Raw genomic sequence first — 18,275 nt, forward strand, 5'->3', positions numbered from 1 at the left:
CTGGCACTTGTGACAACATGGATGGACTTTTAGGACATTATGTTGAGTGACATGTCAGTGAAAGACAAATGCTATACTATCTCACTTATATGTGGAATCTAAAAAAAATCTCATAGAAAGTGGTCAGAGGAGCAATCTTCCAGTTGTAAGATAAATAAGTTCTAGGGATGTAATGTACAACATGATGAGTACAATTAACAATACTGCATTATATATTTCATAGTTTCTAAAAGAGCAGATGGTGAAACTTCCAGGTGGTCCAGTGGCTAAGACTCTGCCCTCCAATGCAGGGGGCCCTGGTTCAATCCCTGGTCAGAGAACGAGATCCCTCATCCCGCAACTAAGAGTTTGCATGCCACAACTAAAGATCCTGCATGCCGCAGTGAGAATTGCAGATCCTGAGTGCTGCACCTAAGACTTGGCACTGCCAAATAAATATTTTTTTTAAAAAGAGTATATGATAACAGAGGAAGAGAACAGACTTGTTGCCAAGGGGTGAGGGAGGGAGAGATTGGGAGCTTGGGATTAACAGATGCAAACTCTTATATACAGAATAAACAACAAGGTCCTACTGTATAGCACAGGGAACTATACTCAATATACTGTGATTAAACCATAATGGAAAAGAATGTGGAAAAATACATATTTCCAACTGAATCACTTTGCTGTACAGAAATAAACATTACAAATCAGCTCTACAAAAATTTTTTTAAAGTCAGAAAGCTAAAAATGTTTAAAATTCAAAGGTTGAAAAACAAAACATTAATAAAAGTAGGAGAATACAAACAATTGAAATAATTTTTTTTTAAACTTACAAAAAAAAAAAAAAAAAGAGTAATGTCCTTGGTGGTCCAGTGTCCATACTCCCAATGCAGGAGGTGTATGTTCAATCCCTGGTTGGGATCCTAGATCCCACATGCTGTAACTAATGATCCTGCACACTGCAAAGATTGAAGATTCTGAGTGTTGCAACTAAGACCTGGTGCAGCCAAATAAACATCTTTTTTGTTTGTTTGTTTGTTTTAAACATCTTTTTTAAAAGAAAAGAGTAGATAGGAAGTTTTTGTCTCTAGGGGAAAAAGTTTTTTTAACTATGTTATATAACTAATGGATATTAACTAAACATACATGGTAATCATTTTATAATATATACATCTATCAAACCATTATGTTGCACACTTCAAGCTTATATAATGTGATTAGTCAATTACATCTCATTTAAAACTGAAAAAAAAATTAAACCTAATTATAAGTTGCTTAAAAACAATCTTGCATGAGGGCTAAAAATAAAAAGAGGGAAACAAAGCAAAACCTCAGAGAGTACTAATCAAATGAAATTCATCACAGGAAGCAATAAGTTAATTTTAGTTTGTATGTACAGTTAGAAATGGAAATATGAGAATCTTTCAGTGAGTAACACAGTATTGAGCTATGGAAAAGGTATATCAGAAACAAGGGTAATCAGACAGATGTATAGTATCAGTGGAAACCATGAAGAAGACCTTCTCTGATGGACAGAGCAAGTCCCATCAAAGATAACAGGTGTCTGGGGAAAAACTCTGGACAGGCACCAGGCTTCTGCTTTTGGGTTGAATGCCATAACGTCAGCGTTCACTTCCTCTTGATTAATGCAGAATAAAAGAATTTAAAAAGTTCCAAATCAGGTGACAAAGTAATGAAGCCAGCTTTTAAGGCCAAACTTGTTTTTTATCCCTTTTAAAACAAGAATATTTTAAAACTGGGAAAGTACACACTGCTTATGAGTACTGATGACTCAAAGGTAAGATCATCTGAACTACATTTGGTGGAGGAGGGACCTGGGAGGGAGGGGAGCAAAGAATGTCCCCATCATGCCCGTTTTTTAGAATTATGTCAGTACTGGAAAATTTAGATCAGCTTCTCCCAATACCTCTCAAGCCACCATGAGCACACCAACAGAAGAGACTGGTCTAGCATGACTACAGGTTCTGTTAACTCAGACTCCTCCTCCTGCCATTCCTAATGCTTTGTCTTCTCTCCCGTTCTCCCTTCTCTTGGGGCTGGGGAGCAAAAAAAATCTAAGAACAGCTCTCTCTCCACGAAGCCCTTTGCAGAACCAGAGTATCATTCCCAAGATGGGGAGCCCTGTCATCTCCCCATGGTGCCTGCGAGAGCCCATCAGTTCAATTGATGGTTGCTTGCTGGGTCATGAGCTAGCCATGTTCGTGACTGACCAATATTAAACCTTCCTGCATTCCTAATTTTTTTCTGGTCTTAGGTTTTACTGGTAGCATTTTATTGGGATTTCAGCACCTTCATTGTCTGGAGTTGTGTTATCTTGGTCAGGGTTTGATACCAGAATTAAACCACTTTATAAAAATGCACCATGCTAAAATCTTTTTGTATTCATCTTATCTTTCCATCACTTTAAAAGTGCTTCCCAGGGAGGGGAAAAAAAAAAAAAAAAAAAGTGCTTCCCACTAGCTGTGGGAAGGGGAGACAGGTACAGATACTGACGCCCTTCAGCCCCCAGAGGTCTGTGTGGCTGAAGCCCCACACAATGACTTCCCACTGCAGCAGTCTTGATGCTTCAGCCCAGACTGACAAGTATTTTTGTTTCTGTGAGCCATGCTGTGAGAAGTTTGCGAAACACCATATAATAGCAGGGTATCTAATCAGTGATACCCACCAGGGTTCTTGGCCTTCCCCAATCAACAGAAATTGACTAGAGAAGGCAGATAAATTCAGGCAGGGCTTTAATGGGGCCCCTGTACCCCTGAGTATGTGTGGGGCGGTGAGCTCGTTCCTTATTTGGGGTGAGGGTAGGGGTGTGGCCAGGGGTCAGGCTAGAGGGATGGCCTAGGTGGTTTGCCCACCTCTTTGTGATGTTGAGTGCAGGTGGCATGCGCAGTACTCTCCTTTTGCTCCAGACACCCAGGTTTTTGCTCCTAGATCTTAAGAAATGGCAGTTGGGTTTTTGGTCTCTATATCATTTGGGGCCATAATTTGCCCCAACCACACAGTTATTTTTAGCCCCATATAGTTTCTTCATATTTTTTAGCTGGTGGGGAGGTGTGTTCAGACGCATGCTTTGCAGCACTGCAGGAAAGAGCCCCAGTTCAGTTCAGTCGCTCAGTTGTGTCCGACTCTTTGCGACCCCATGAATCGCAGCACGCCAGGCCTCCCCGTCCATCACCAATTCCTGGAGTTTACTCACACTCATGTCCATGGGGTCGGTGATGCCATCCAGCCATCTCATCTTCTGTTGTCCCCTTCTCCTCCTGCCCCCAATCCCTCCCAGGATCAGGGTCTTTTCCAGTGAGTCAACTCTTCACATCAGGTGGCCAAAGTATTGGAGTTTCAGCTTCAGCATCAGTCTTTCCAATGAACACCCAGGCCTGATCTCCTTTAGGATGGACTGGTTGAATCTCCTTGCAGTCCAATGGACTCTCAAGAGTCTTCTCCAACACCACAGTTCAAAAGCATCAATTTTTTGGCGCTCAGCTTTCTTCACAATCCAACTCTCACATCCATACATGACCACTGGAAAAACCAGAGCCTTGACTAGACAGACTTTTGTTGGCAAAGTAATGTCTCTGCTTTTTAATATGCTGTCTAGGTTGGTCATAACTTTCCTTCCAAGGAGTAGGCGTCTTTTAATTTCATGGCTGCAATCACCATCTGCAGTGATTTGGGGGCCCAAAAAAATAAAGTCTGACACTGTTTCCACTGTTTCCCCATCTATTTGCCATGAAGCGATGGGACCAGAGGCCATGAGCTTAGTTTTCTGAATGTTGAGCTTTAAGCCAACTTTTTCACTCTCCTCTTTCACTTTCATCAAGAGTCCCAGGCCTGTCTCAAAAGTAAAAAAGCATCAACTGGCTGTACTCTGTATCTACTTTGGGGCTTGAGAGCTGCCTCAGGGACCGCCTATTTAAAACAGACCTGGCCATTTCCCATCTTTTTTTGACAAGGTTTGGAGCTTTCAGGTGCTCTGGTCCTGACAGGTGCCTGACTGGGGGGGTGGGGCCTGGTTAGCCCAATTCAGCAACAGGTGAATTTCATGTACTTCCTGTTGTGTTTTCCTCCTGACTGGCGACCACAGGCACATGGTTCCTCTCCAGCTCTCCTGCTTGAAGCTTTAAGTGAACGTTTGCTTGACTTGTAAACTCAAGCTTATATTTAAAACTGGAAGCTTGAGACTTCCCTGGAGGACTCTGCCTTTCAACGCAAGGGGTGCAGTTTCTAATCCCTCATTAAGGAACTAAGATCCCACATGTCTCCTGCCCAAGTAAACCAAAACATAAAACAGAAGCAATATTATAAAAAGTTAAAAAAAAACAACTTTAAAAATGGTCCACGGTAAAATAAATTAAAAAGCTTGAAAGCTTTTGAAAGCTTCATTGAAAGCTTAATGAGAATCTTCTGTTTCCCAAATATATAACCCTACGATTGTCATGTTCTTTCTAGACTGGTGCATCTTTTGCCATCTTGTTGACATGAGTGTAAGAAATTTTTGTGGTTTTTTTAATCTGTAAAACCACCTAGGCCCAGCAAACCCCCCCCCCTTTTTTTTTAAAGCTGAGGTTCCTTCGATATTTAAGTAATATTCTTTTACTTTCCTGTTTGTTGGCTTACTCAAGCCTTGGAGACAGATCCCTGGGACAGTAATAAAAGTTAACCTTCCTTGAGTGCTTCTTGGGTGTCCTTTATTTCACACAGGGTGAAAGTAAAGTGAAAGTTGCTCAGTTGTGTCCGACTCTTTGTGACCCCATGGACTATACAGTCCATGAAATTCTCCATGTCAGAATACTGGAGTGGGTAGCCGTTCCGTCTCCAGAGGATCTTCCCAACCCAGGAATTGAACCCAGGTCTCCCGCATTGCAGGCAGATTCTTTACCAGCCATCAGGGAAGCCCCTCACACAGGCTGACCTCATCTAATTCTGAGAACCACTGAATCCTAAGATTCAGGTGAGATACCAGAGGTTTCCAAGCGTTGAAAACTTCTAAGAACCCTATGGCGCTTCAACAACAACAAAAAACAACACATCCGGGCCAAAACATGGTCCATGACACCGCAGTCTGCGATCTACGGTGATCACAAGCGTATCCAAGACACGTGGGGAGGACTTCCAGGTGAGGGCCAGGTGGGAGGGAAGTGGGGACTAGGAGCCATACCGGAAGCTGGAGGTCGGAAAGGATGTGGTCAGGAGACCAGGAAGGCGGGAGGCGGGGTGGGGAGCGAATGGGGGTGGGATGGGGGAGTTGGGTCGGGGGTGTGTGTGCTCAGGGACTCTTCCTAATCCTCAAGGCCATGAGATGGACTTTGGACAAAGTGGGAGTCGGAGGACAAGGGCTTTCTAGGCGGCCACTCCGCGCCACGCCGACTCGCGCGATCGTGGGGTCGCCGGAAGCTCGCGTGGACCCGGGAACGAGCCACGTGACGCCCCTCCCCGAAGCTCCGCCCCCCGACCCCCCAGCCCCTCTGCCCCCGCCTCCAGGCGCCGTGCGCAGGGCGGCGGCGGTTGTCCGGCCGTTGGCGTCCCTGTGGTTTTTGGAAGTCTCGGGGGTTCTGCGGTCTGGGGTTGGGCGGCTGGGGGCGGTGCGGGCGCCGAAGCGTGCTGCCCCCACCCCCGCCGGCGGCGTCCGGGTGGGAGCGCTGCGAGTCGCCCGCTGTCCGGCGGTGCGTGGCCGGAGCTGGGCTCGCGGGCTCCGCGGCGCTGACCCGGGAGGAGGCGCGGCCCCCCTCGGACGCCGGCCCTGCAGGTTTTCGCCTCCAAAGTTCGTCGCGAGGGAGTAGCGACAAGGAGAACAGGACTGGGGCGAGGCGGCGGCGGTGCGCGTCTCTCCAGGGCGAGGCCGCCGGGCGGCCGGCGAGGCGCGGGGAAGATGCTCCAGGTCCTGGTGCTTAAGGTGAGCGAGCGCGAAGCCCCGGGCCCGGCCGTTCACCCGCTCGGGTGCAGGGGCCGCCCCGTGGGGACACGCGCGAAGGGGTTCCGGATGGGCTTCTCCTGGACGGTTTTCAGATTAACAACCGGAAATTTTCATTGACGGGGTGCTCCATGCAGTATTTGGGACGTACTTAGGAATAAAGTTATTCGTTGTTTCCGAAATTCAGATTGAACTAGGTGTCTTGTATTCAGAACCTCGGGGGGAGGGACGGAGTCTGACACCTTCTCCCACGCACCCTGTCCGGGACCGGCGCAGGGGGAGCCGCCGTCCCCTCCGCCCCGCGTCCGCAGGGTGTAGACCTGTTCCTCTCCCCGGATGCGGGTCTTCTCCGGCGGGCCCCCATCCCCGTTGGACAGGGGACTCTGAAAGCTGCAGGCTGGGACCTCACTAAGGTGATAGAAACAACTCTTCTGCTGGCTGAATGTGTGACTTAAGTACTGTCAGTGAAATCCACAAACAATGTCAAGAGTGGTTTTTCTGCTGGAGCTGCTTACCAGGGGGGTGCTTTGCCCACTGGAGGCTGGATTGAGATTGAAGCAGTGTCTGTCCGGGGACTTTTCACGACAGCACGACCAAAAGTGGACCAAGTGTACATAGTCTGGCATTTTTATGACGTTTTCAAATTAACATCTTAATTCTTATAATTGATGTTGGAAAGTGAGCTTGACTGAAACATCTGAAGTCATTATGCAAATACTGTATACTAAGGGGAGCTGAACGTGAATTGATGATTAATGATGAGTCCAGCTACTGATGTTCTAAATTACACTTAACCCACTCCTGTTACTGAATGTGGGAAAAGACGCACTCATTACATAGTTACTCAGATAAATGAAGGTAAAGGAAAACTATAGGTAGGAAAGATAAGTTACTATTCCTGAGAAATAATAAAGAACACACTTTAATTCAATTAAATCATATTAATTTAATGGTGTGGGGTATTTCTCATGCCGGATAGCTAATCCTACTTTTACTTGAGTAAAAGCAAAGTATTCAAGTTTGAATGGTAGAGGTAAGGAGAAGAAAGTGGACCAAAATTTTACATAGATAATATTTTTCAAAGGGCTTCCCTAGTGCCTCAGATGGTAAAGAATCTGCCTGCAATGTGGGAGACGTGGGTTCAGTACCTGGGTCGGGATTTATCTAACGGAAATTATGTAGACATGCAGGGGGAAAAAAATGTGTAAGGTGATGACTGAGTGTGGGCAGCTTTACCTATGGCACTGGCTGGAAGCAGGAGGCCCTGACCTTGGTATAAGAGGTGGATGGGGTGACCCTGAGTGTTGGGATGGGGGAGGGCGGTGGGAGGGGGGTTCAGGATGGGGAACACATGTAAACCCATGGCTGATTCATGTCAATCTATGGCAAAAACCCCTACAATATTGTACAATAATTAGTCTCCAATTAAAATAAATAAACTAATTTTTAAAAAAAGAGGTGGAGGTGGGGGGAATTGTGAGCCCAGCAGGGAAAGTAAGCACAGGGAAGAAGTTGCAGTTTGATACCGTTGTTCTGGCTGGTAAAACTGATCCTTTGTACATTTTTTAGGTTCTAGTAGCAGATTTTTTTTAGTTTATAGTATTTTATTAGTTTCAGGAGCACAGCACAGTGATTATGTATTTTTATAGATCATGCTTCATTAAAAGTTATTACAAAATAATGGTTGTAATTTCTTGTGCTGTACAAGATATCCTTGTTGCTTATGTATTTTATGCATAGTAATTTGTATCTCATCCCTTAATCCTTTTTTGGCCCCACTTCCCTCTCCTGACTAGTAACAACTAGCTTGTTTCCTGTATCTGTGAGTCTGTTTTTCTTTAGTAGCAGATTTTTTGGAAAAATTTAAACATTCTAGAAACTTCAAAGTATCTATGGTACCTTAAAAATTTTTTTAACGTCCAAAATTTTTTAAAAACATCTTTCTTCAACGTGGTATTTTGTAGTTTCAAATTCCTTGAAAACAGTTTACAAAAGCAATATTTGAGAATAACCATATACTCTATACCTAGCATCAAAATTGTTAACATTTTTGCACATATTTGCACATTTCTTTATGCACGCTAAGTCACTTCAGTCATGTCTGACTCTTTGCGACCCTAGGGACTGTAGCCCGCCAGGCTCCTCTGTCCATGGGATTCTCCAGGCAAGAATACTAGAGTGGGTTGTCATGTCCTGCTCCAGAGGATCTTTCCCACCCAGGGATCAAGCTCACATCTCCTGTGACTCCAGTATTGCAAGCTTTACCACTGAGCCAATGGGGAAGCCCATATTTCTTTATTTTATAGAATTGTTGACTTCTTTTGTTGAACCATTTGAGAATAAGTTGTGAACTCTAAATACTTATGCATGTGTTTCTTAAGAACAAAAGACTTTGTCTTACATAACCATAGTATAATTATCACACTTGAGAAATGTAATGTTGGTAAAACAATACTAATACATAGTCCATACTCAAATTTCTCCAGTTGTTTAGGTAATATATTTTATAACTTGTTTTCACTGATCCAGGATCCAATAAAAAATTACACATTTAGTTGCCATGACCTGTTAGTCTCCTTTATTTTGGGTTAGTTCTCTGACTTTTTTGTATCTTTGATGTCATTGAAACTTACAGAGTTACTCCTGCTAGGCAGTTGCTTTGCAAAATATCCTTCAAGTTGAATTTGTCTGTCAGTTTCCTCATGATGGTGTTCAGGTTGGACATTTTTAGTAAAAATACTGCATAGGTGATGCCACATCAGAGGATAAGAAGTTTTTTTTATTATTAAAAAATCATTACTTTTGAGTAAAAATAATTTAAAAATGTAACTTTCTATCAGGAAATACTTTAGACATATAAAAAAGCATAGAAAATATTATAAACACCTGGACATCTGCCACCTAGCTTTGCCAAATTTTAACATTTTGCCATATTTGCCTCGTATCTTTCTTACTCATAAAATGTTTTATTATTTTTAATATAGAATTCTGTGATATTTTGAAAAATGCATAGTCATGTAGTCACCATCATGATCAACATACAGAACAGGTTCTTCACACCCTGAAATTGTCTTGTGCTCGTTTGTATCATTCCTTTTCCCCACCTCTTGTCTGTGACAACCACTGATATGTCTTCGGTCCTTGTTAATTTTGCCTTTTTCAGAATGTCATAAAAATGGGATTGTGCACATGGAATCACAGTGGTATGTAACCTTTGAGTTCGGCTGCTTCAACCCTAAGGCATTAGAGGCTTATCTACCTTGTGGCACTTTTTAGGGTTGAGTAGTATTCTGTTGTATGGATAGGGGACTATTTATACAATCACCAGTTGAAGGCTGACTCAGTTGTTTCTACATCATGTTTCCATTGCTTGTTTTCCCAATACATCTGTCTTTTTTTGTCAAGTATCTCTTCAGGTCTGCCCATTCTTCTGACATGGCGGGTTGTTTTCTTATTGACTTTGAAGAGTTCTTTATATATTCTGGTTAAAGTTATTTGGATATGTGACTTGTAAATATTGCCCCAGTTTGTGGCTTATCTCTTTATTCCTCTAACAATGTCTTTCAAAGAGCTTTAAGTTTAAAAGAAAGTTTAAATTCGGATTAAGTCCAGTTTATCAATTTTTGCTTATACAAATTGTACTTTTGGTGTTTTATCTAGGAAAGTTTTGCCTAACCCACAGTCACAAAGATTTCACCCCATGTATTTGTCAAAAAATTTTTATAGTTTTGTGCTTTACATTTAGATAAATGATCCCTCAGAGTTAATTTTTATATACATTATGAGGAATGGATCAGGGTTCATTTTTTTTTGCATATATGTCTAATTTTTTCAGCATCATTTGTTGAAAAAAACTGTCCTTCTTCCATTGAATTGCCTTTTTGCCATTATTGAAAGTCAGTTGAGCACATATGTGTGATTCTGTTTCTGTTCTGTTGATTTATATATTTGTACATTCTCCAGTACCACACAGTTCTGATTGCTGCAGGTTTATCAGTTCAGTCGCTCAGTCGTGTCCGACTCTTTGCGACCCCATGAACCACAGCATGCCAGGCCTCCCTGTCCATCACCAACTCCTGGAGTCCACGCAAACCCATGTCCATTGAGCCGGTGATGCCATCCAACCATCTCATCCTCTGTCTTCCCCTTCTCCTGCCCTCAGTCTTTCCCAGCATCAGGGTCTTTTCCAATGAGTCAACTCTTCTCATCAGGTGGCCAAAGTATTGGGAGTTTCAGCTTCAGCATCAGTCCTTCCAATGAACACCCAGGACTGATCTCCTTTAGGATGGACTGGTTGGATCTCTTTGCAGTCCAAGGGACTCTCAAGAGTCTTCTCCAACACCACAGTTCAAAAGCATCAATTCTTCCGCGCTCAGCCTTCTTTATAGTCCAACTCTCACATCCATACATGACCACTGGAAAAACCATAGCCTTGACTAGATGGACCTTTGTTGGCAAAGTAATGTCTCTGCTTTTTAATATGCTGTCTAGGTTGGTCATAACTCTCCTTCCAAGGAGTAAGCGTCTTTTAATTTCATGGCTGCAGTCACCATCTGCGGGGATTTTGGAGCCCAGAAAAATAAACTCTGACACTGTTTCCACTGTTTCCTCATCTATTTGCCATGAAGTGATGGGACTGGATGCCATGATCTTAGATTTCTGAATGTTGAGCTTTAAGCCAACTTTTTTCACTCTCCTCTTTCACTTTCATCAAGAGGCTCTTTAGTTTTCCATAAGGGTGGTGTCATCTGCATATCTGAGGTTATTAAGTCTCAAAATCAGATAGCGTGAGTGTTCCAACTGTGTTGTTCTTTTTCAGAATTATAGGAGCTGTTGTAGTTCCATTGGCCTTCCAATAAGAATTTCAGAAATAGTTCGTTGATTTCTTAACTCCTGCATTTTGAGGGGAAATCAGAATCTTAACATTCCATGGGTACAGTACGTCTGCATTACAGGCCGCCTTTGATTTCTTTCATCAGTGTTTTGTACCTTTTAGCATACATATTTTGTTAGATTTCTTTCTAGGTAATTCCTGCTTTTTGGTGCTGTTGCAAATGGCACTGTTTTTTAAATTTAAATTTCGAATTTTTAATATAGACATACAGTTGAATTTATTATATGACCTTGTACCCTGAAACCTTGCTAAAGTCACTTGTTAGTTCTAGTATATTTTTTGTAGGCTCCTTAGAATTTTCTCCATATATATTCTTATTGTGAATAGAAACACTTTTCTTTCTTCTTTTCTGATTTTCCTAACAATGTTTATTTTGTAATCACTTATTTTTGGCTGACCTGGGTCTTCATTGCTGCATGGGTGTTTCTCTAGTTGTGGCGAGCAGAGGCCGCTCTGGTTGTGATGCGGTGGCTGCTTTTGTTGAGGAGCATGGACTGTAGAGTGCATGGGCTCAGTAGCTGTGGTACGTGAGCTTAGTTGCTCCATGGGGTGTGGGATCCTCCCACATCAGGGGTCAAACCCATGTCCTCTGCATTGGCAGGTGAATTCTTCACCACTGAGCCACCAGGGAAACCCACATCTTTTTCTTGTCTTACTGTGTGAGTAGGACCTTCAGCACAATGTTACTGAGTAGGCATGGTAAAGATATCACTAATAAAATTTTTGTTTGTTTTAATTTTTGGTTCTAAAATTGCTGTTTTCCAAAGGTTTCTTTTCTTTTTTTTTTTTTAATAGGTTTCTTTTCTTTTGTGAGATTCTTCTTTAAATAAATTAAAAAAAAAACTTGCTACAGCAGTCTTCTAAGTTTTTTAACTTGGTATTATAATAGCTGCTTTTAAGTCCTTGCCTATACAACTTCAGGGGCTTTTTAGGTGGCACTAATGGTAGAGAACCAACCTACCAGTGCAGGAGACGTAAGAGACGTGGGTTTGATCCCTGGGCTGGAAAGATCCTCTAGAGGAGAGCATGGCAATACACTTCAGTATTCTTGCCTGGAGAATCCCATGGGCAGAGGAGCCTAGAGGGCTACAGTCCATGGGGTCACAAAGAGTCAGACACGACTAAAGGGACTTAGCACGCATGCATGCTATTCACCTCATCTTCTGGGCAGTCTTGGGTTCAATTTCTGTTGGCTGCTGTTTTCTTGGCCTTTCAGACATGCTCATTTCTTTGCTTGTCTAATATTGTTCATGCTACCCTGGGGGTTGTGATAGGGAGCCACTGTATAATCAGTCTTTGCTTTGGGAAGCTTGGTTTATAGTACTTTGGAGACTTCTTAAGATGGCGGAGTAGAAGGACATGCTGTCATCTTCTCCTGTGAGAACTCCAAAATTGAAACTCACTGCTGAACAACCATCGACAGGAGAATGTTGGATCCCACCAAAAAAAGATACCCACGTCCAAGGGCAGAGGAGGAGCCCCAACAAGATGGTAGGAGGGGTGAAATCACGTTTAGAATCAAACCCCATACCCACCAGAGATGCTCAGAGGACTCAAAATTTTGTGTGCACTGGGACCAGAGACCCCACAGAGACTGAGCCAGACCTACCTTTGAGTGTTTGACTGTCTCCTGTGGAGGCACGGGTGAGCAGTGACTGCCATGGGGAGGGGGGCTCTGGCTGCAGCAGACCTGGGAGGCACAGCATGCGGCATAAATCCTCTTGGAGGAGGTTGCCATTAGCTCCACCATAGAGCCACTGAGCAAATGACCCACAAACTGGAGAACAGTTATACCAAAGAAGTTCTTGCACTGTTACGAAAGTTCTAGGACTCACAACAGATTTCCCAACCTGGGGATCCTTCAAAGGGACTGAGAACCTCCAGGGAATTTGACTTTGAAGGCCAGTGGAATTTGATTACAGAACTGCGACAGGACTGGGGAAACAGACTCTTGGAGGACACACACAAAGCCTCGTGAGCACCAGGACCCAGGAAAAATGAGCAGTCACCCCACAGGAAACTGAGCCACACTTGCCTGTGAGTGTCCAGGAGGCTCTGGTGGAGATGTGTGTCAACAGTGGCCTGCTGCAGGGTCAGGGGCACTGAATGCAACAGTCCTGGGAGCCTCGGCATGCTGGCCTAAGTCCTTTTGAAGGAGGTCTCCATTACAGCCATTACCCCTACCATAGTTTGGCCTCAGGCCAAACTACAGGGAGTGAACACAGCCCCACTCATCAACAGAAAATTGGATTAAAAATTTACTGAGCATTCAGTTCAGTTCACTGGTGTCCAGCTCTTTGTGACCCCATGGACTGCAGCACGCCAGGTTTCCCTGTCCATCGCCAACTCCCGAAGCTTACTCAAACTCACGTCCGTTGAGTTGGTGATGCCATCCAACTATCTCATCCTCTGTCATCCCCTTCTCCTCCCGCTTTCAGTCTTTCCCAGCATCAGGGTCTTTTCAAATGAGTCAGCTCTTTGCATCAAGTGGCCAAAGTATTGGAGTTTCAGCTTCAGCATCAGTCCTTCCAATGAATATTCAGGAGTGTTTCCTTTAGGTTGGACTGGTTTGATTTCCTTGTAGCCCAAGGGACTCTCAAGAGTCTTTGCCAACACCACAGTTCAAAAGCATCAATTCTTTGGCACTCAGCTTTCTTTATAGTCCAACTCTCACATCCATACATGACTATTAGAAAAACCATAACTTTGACTAGATGGACCTTTGTTGGCAAAGTAATACCTCAGCTTTTTAATATACTGTCTAGGTTGGTCATAACTTTTCTTCCAAGGAGCAAGTGTCTTTTAATTTCATGGCTGCAGTCACCATCTGCAGTGATTTTGGAGCCCAAGAAAATAAAATCTGTCACTGTTTCCATTGTTTCCCCATCTATTTGCTGTGAAGTGATGGGAACAGATGCCATGATCTTAGTTTTCTGAATGTTGAGCTTTAAGCCAGCTTTTTCACTCTCCTCTTTCACTTTCATCAAGAGGCTCTTTAGTTCTTCACTTTCTGCCATAAGGATGGCGTCATCTGCATATCTAAGGTTACTGATATTTCTCCTGGCAATCTTGAGTCCAGCTTGTGCTTCATCCAGCCTGGCGTTTCTCATGATGTACTCTGTGTATAAGTTAAATAAGCAGGGTGACAATATACAGCCTTGACGGACCCCATTCCCAATTTGGAACCAGTCTGTTGTTCCATGTCCAGTTCTAACTGTTGCTTCCTGACCTGCATACAGATTTCTCAGGAGGCATGTCAGGTGGTCTGGAATTCCCATCTTTGAAGAATTTTCCACAGTTTGTTGTGATCCACACAGTCAAAGGCTTTGGCATAGTCAATAAAGCAGAAATAGATGTTTTTCTGGAACTCTTGCTTTTTCAATGATCCAACAGATGTTGGCAATTTGATCTCTGGTTCCTCTGCCTTTTCTAAATCTTGCTTGAACATCTGGAAGTTCACAATTCACATACTGTTGAAGCCTGGCTTGGAGAATTTTGAGCATTACTTTGCTAGCATGTGAGATGAGTGCAATTTTGTGGTAGTTTGAGCATTCTTTGGCATTACTGAGCATGGCCCTGCCCATTAGAGCAAGACCCAGATTCCCCCACAGCCTGTCCCTCCCATCAGAAAGCTTCCACAAGCCTCTTATCCTCTTTGATCAGAGGGCAGACAGAATGAAAACCACAATCACAGAAAACTAACCAAACTGATCACATGGATCATAGCCTTATCTAACTCAGTGAAACCATGAGCAGTGCCATGTAGGGCCACCCAGAACAGATGGGTCACGGTGGAGAGCTCTGACAAAAGATGGTCCCTGGAGAAGGGAATGGTAAACCACTTCAGTATTCTTTCCTTGAGAACCCCATGAACAGTATGAAAAGGCAAAAAGATATGACACTGAAAGATGAACTCCCTAGGTCAGTAGGTGCCCAATATGCTACTAGAGAAGTGTGGAGAAATAGCTCCAGAAGGAATGAAGAGGCAGACGCAAAACGGAAACAGTGCCCAGTTGTGAATGTGACTGGTGATGGAAGTAAAGTCTGATGCTGTAAAAAACAGTTTTGCATAGGAACCTGGAATGTTAGGTTCATGAACCAAGGTAAGTCAAACAGGAGGTGGCAAAAGTGAACACAGACATTTTAGGAATCAATGAGCTAAAATGGGCTATAATGGGAGAATTTAATTTATATGACCATTATATCTACTGCTGTGGGCAAGAATCGCTTATTAGAAATGGAGGGGCCCTCATAGTCAACAAAAGAGTCCAAAATACAGTAGTTGGATGCAGTCTCAAAAATGACAGAATGATCTCTGTTCATTTCCAAGGCAAACCATTCAATATCACAGTAATCCAAGTCTCTGCCCCAACCACTAATGCCAAAGAAGCTGAAGTTGACCAGTTCTATGATGACCTACAGGACCTTCTAGAACTAACACCAAAAAAAGATGTCCTTTTCATCATAGTGTACTAGAATGCAAAAGTAGGATATCAAGAGATACCTAGAGTAACAGGCAAGTTTGGCCTTGAAGTACAAAATGAAGCAGGGCAAAGATTTTGTTTTGCCAGGAGTACGCCCTGGTCACAGCAAACACCCTCTTCCAACAGCACAAGAGACGACTTTACACATGGACCTCATCAGGTGGTCAATACTGAAATCAGATTGATTATATTATTTGCAGCTAAAGATAGAGAAGCTCTATACAGTCAGCAAAAACAAGACCGGGAGCTGACTGTGGCTGAAATCGTGAACTCCTTATTGCAAAATTCAGATTTAAACTGAAGAAGGTAGGGAAAACCACTAGGCCATTCAGGTAGGACCTTAATAAAATTATTTATGATTATACAGTGGATGTGACAAATAGATTCAAGGAATTAGATCTAACAGAGTGTCTGAAGAACTATGGATGAAGGTTTGTAACATTGTACAGGGGGTGGTGATCAAGACCATCCCCAAGAAAAAGAAATGCAAAAAGGCAAAATGGTTGTCTGAGGAGGCCTTACAAATAGCTGAGAAAAGAAGAGAAGTGAAAAGCAAAGGAGAAAAAGAAAGATATAGCTATCTGAATGCAGAGTTCCAAAGAATAGCAAGGAGAGATAAGAAAGCCTTCCCAAATAATCAATGGAAAGGAATAGAGGAAAACAGTAGAATGAGAAAAACTAGAAATCTCTTCAAGAAAATTAGAGATAACCAAGAGAACATTTCATGCAAAGATGGGCATAATAAAGGACAGAAACAGTATGGACCTAATAGAAGCAGAAGATATAAGAAGAGGTGGCAAGAATACACAGAATTATACAAAAAAATATCTTAATGACCCAGGTCACTGTGATGGTATGATCACTCACCTAGAGCCAGACATCCTGGAGTGTGAAGTCATGTGGGCCTTAGGAAGCAGCACTGCAAACAAAGCTAGTGGAGGTCATGGAATTCCAGTTGAGCTATTTCAAATCCTGAAAGATGATGCTGTGAAAGTGCTGCACTCAATACATCAGTCAATTTGGAAAACACAGCAGTGGCCAGAGGACTGGAAAAGGGTCCGTTTTTTCATTTCAGTCCCGAAGAAAGGCAATGCCCAAGAATGTTCAAACTACCACACAGTTGTGCTCATCTCACACGCTAGCAAAATAATGCTCAAAATTTTCCAAGCCAAACTTCAACAGTATGTGAACCAAGAACTTCTATGTGTTCAAGCTGGATTCAGAAAAGACAGAGGAACCAGAGATCAAATTGCCAACATCTGTTGGATCATAGAAAAAGCAAGAGAATTCCAGAAAAACGTCTACTTCTCCATTGACTGCACTAAAGCCTTTGACTGTGTGGATCACAACGAACTTTGGAAAATTCTTCAAGAGATGGGAATATCAGACCACCTTACCTGCCTCCTAAGAAACCTGTGTTCAGGTCAAGAAGCAACAGTTAGAACCGCACATGAAACAACCAGCTGGTTCAAAATTGGGAAAGGAACACGTCAAGGCTGTATATTGTCATCCTGCTTATTTAACTTATATGCAGAAGGCATCATGCAAAATGCCGGGCTACCTAAAGCTCAAGCTGGAATCAAGGTTTCCGGGAGAAATATCAATAATCTCAGATATGCAGATGACACTACCCTTACGGCAGAAAGCAAAGAGGACTAAAGAGTCTCTTGATGAAAGTGAAAGAGAAGAGTGAAAAAGCTGGCTTAAAACTCAACATTCAAAAAATGAAGATCATGGCATCTGGTCCCGTCACTTAATGGCAAATAGATGGGGAAACAATGGAAACAGTGACAGACTTTATTTTCTTGGGCTCCAAAATCACTGCAGATGGTGACTGCAGCCATGAAATTAAAAGACACTTGCTCCTTGGAAGAAAAGCTATGACAAACCTAGACAGCATATTAAGAAGCAAAGATGTCACTTTGCCAACAAAGCTATGGTTTTTCTAGTAGTTCTGTATGGATGTGAGAGTTGGACTATAAAGAAAGCCTGGCACCGAAGAATTGATGCTTTTGAACTGTGGTGTTGGAGAAGACTCTTGAGAGTCCCTTGGGCTGCAAGGAAATCAAACCAGTCCATCCTAAAGGAAATCAGTCCTGAATATTCATTCGAAGGACTGATGGTGAAGCTGAAACTCCAATACTTTGGCCACCTGATGCGAAGAACTGACTCATTTGAAAAGACCCTGATGCTGGAAAAGATTGAAGGCAGGAGGAACAGGGAACAGCAGAGAATGTGATGGTTGGATGATATCACTGACTCCAATGAACATGAGTTTGAGCAAGCTCTGGGAGTTGGTGATGGACAGGGAAGCCTGACGTGCTGCAGTCCATGGGATCACAAAGTCAGACACGACTGAGCGTCTGAACTGACGGACTGCGTTTCCCCTTGATGACAGAGCATGTTGTCTTTAACCTGAAACATGGGCTTTATTTCTCAGGCCTGACACTGCACGGGTTCTGAGGGAGCCTGAGGTATTTACTGAGCCTCCTTAACTTGGTAGGACTCTTGCTCCAAACTCCGTTTTCTTGTGATGGATGTCAAAGAGAATCAAAGCTTGTGGGTTCTTCACTGACTCAGTTGTGTCTGACTCTTTGCGACCCCATGGACTGCAGCATGCCAGGCTTCCCTGTCCTTCACTGTCTTTTTCTTTTATTTCAATTTTATTTTCTCTTATTTTTCTTTTTCTCACAATTTGTTTTTCTTTTATTTTTCATCTACTGATGAAAATCTTGATTTTTAATGACACTCGTAGATGATATCTATTCTTATTCTCTGAACAGAGAAGTCTGACTTTCATTTGTATCTCTTCTACCCCATTCTTGGCTTCCTCTGTAGGTAATAATTTGTATGTTTTTTTTTGTTGTTGTTGTTCATTTGACATCATTTGTTTCTTTGAAAGTGAGAAGAATGTACATGCATTCATATTTTCTTCTCTTTCTTACAAAAGAGATGGAATACTGAAAACATTGTCTTGAACCTTGCT

The 18,275-nt window shown here is 42.9% G+C and overlaps 1 protein-coding gene across 5 annotated transcripts in view; it reads left to right on the forward strand.

Moving 5' to 3' along the window:
- The first annotated feature begins 4,860 nt into the window (after positions 1-4,860).
- The window catches only part of TDRD12 (tudor domain containing 12), a 75,501-nt gene continuing 62,086 nt past the window's right edge, over positions 4,861-18,275 (forward strand). For 4 of the 5 annotated variants that reach the window (XM_043899061.1, XM_043899062.1, XM_043899063.1 and 1 more), the window contains exon 1: positions 5,251-5,893. In XM_043899061.1, the coding sequence (XP_043754996.1) occupies positions 5,870-5,893 (24 nt within the window). In that variant the 5' untranslated portion in view covers positions 5,251-5,869. Of the gene's footprint in view, positions 5,117-5,250; positions 5,894-18,275 lie in introns of those variants that run through there. The other variant, XM_043899064.1, reaches the window with a different exon arrangement.

The sequence above is a fragment of the Cervus elaphus genome, chromosome 4, assembly GCF_910594005.1.
Source record: "Cervus elaphus chromosome 4, mCerEla1.1, whole genome shotgun sequence".
Lineage (NCBI taxonomy): Eukaryota > Metazoa > Chordata > Mammalia > Artiodactyla > Cervidae > Cervus > Cervus elaphus.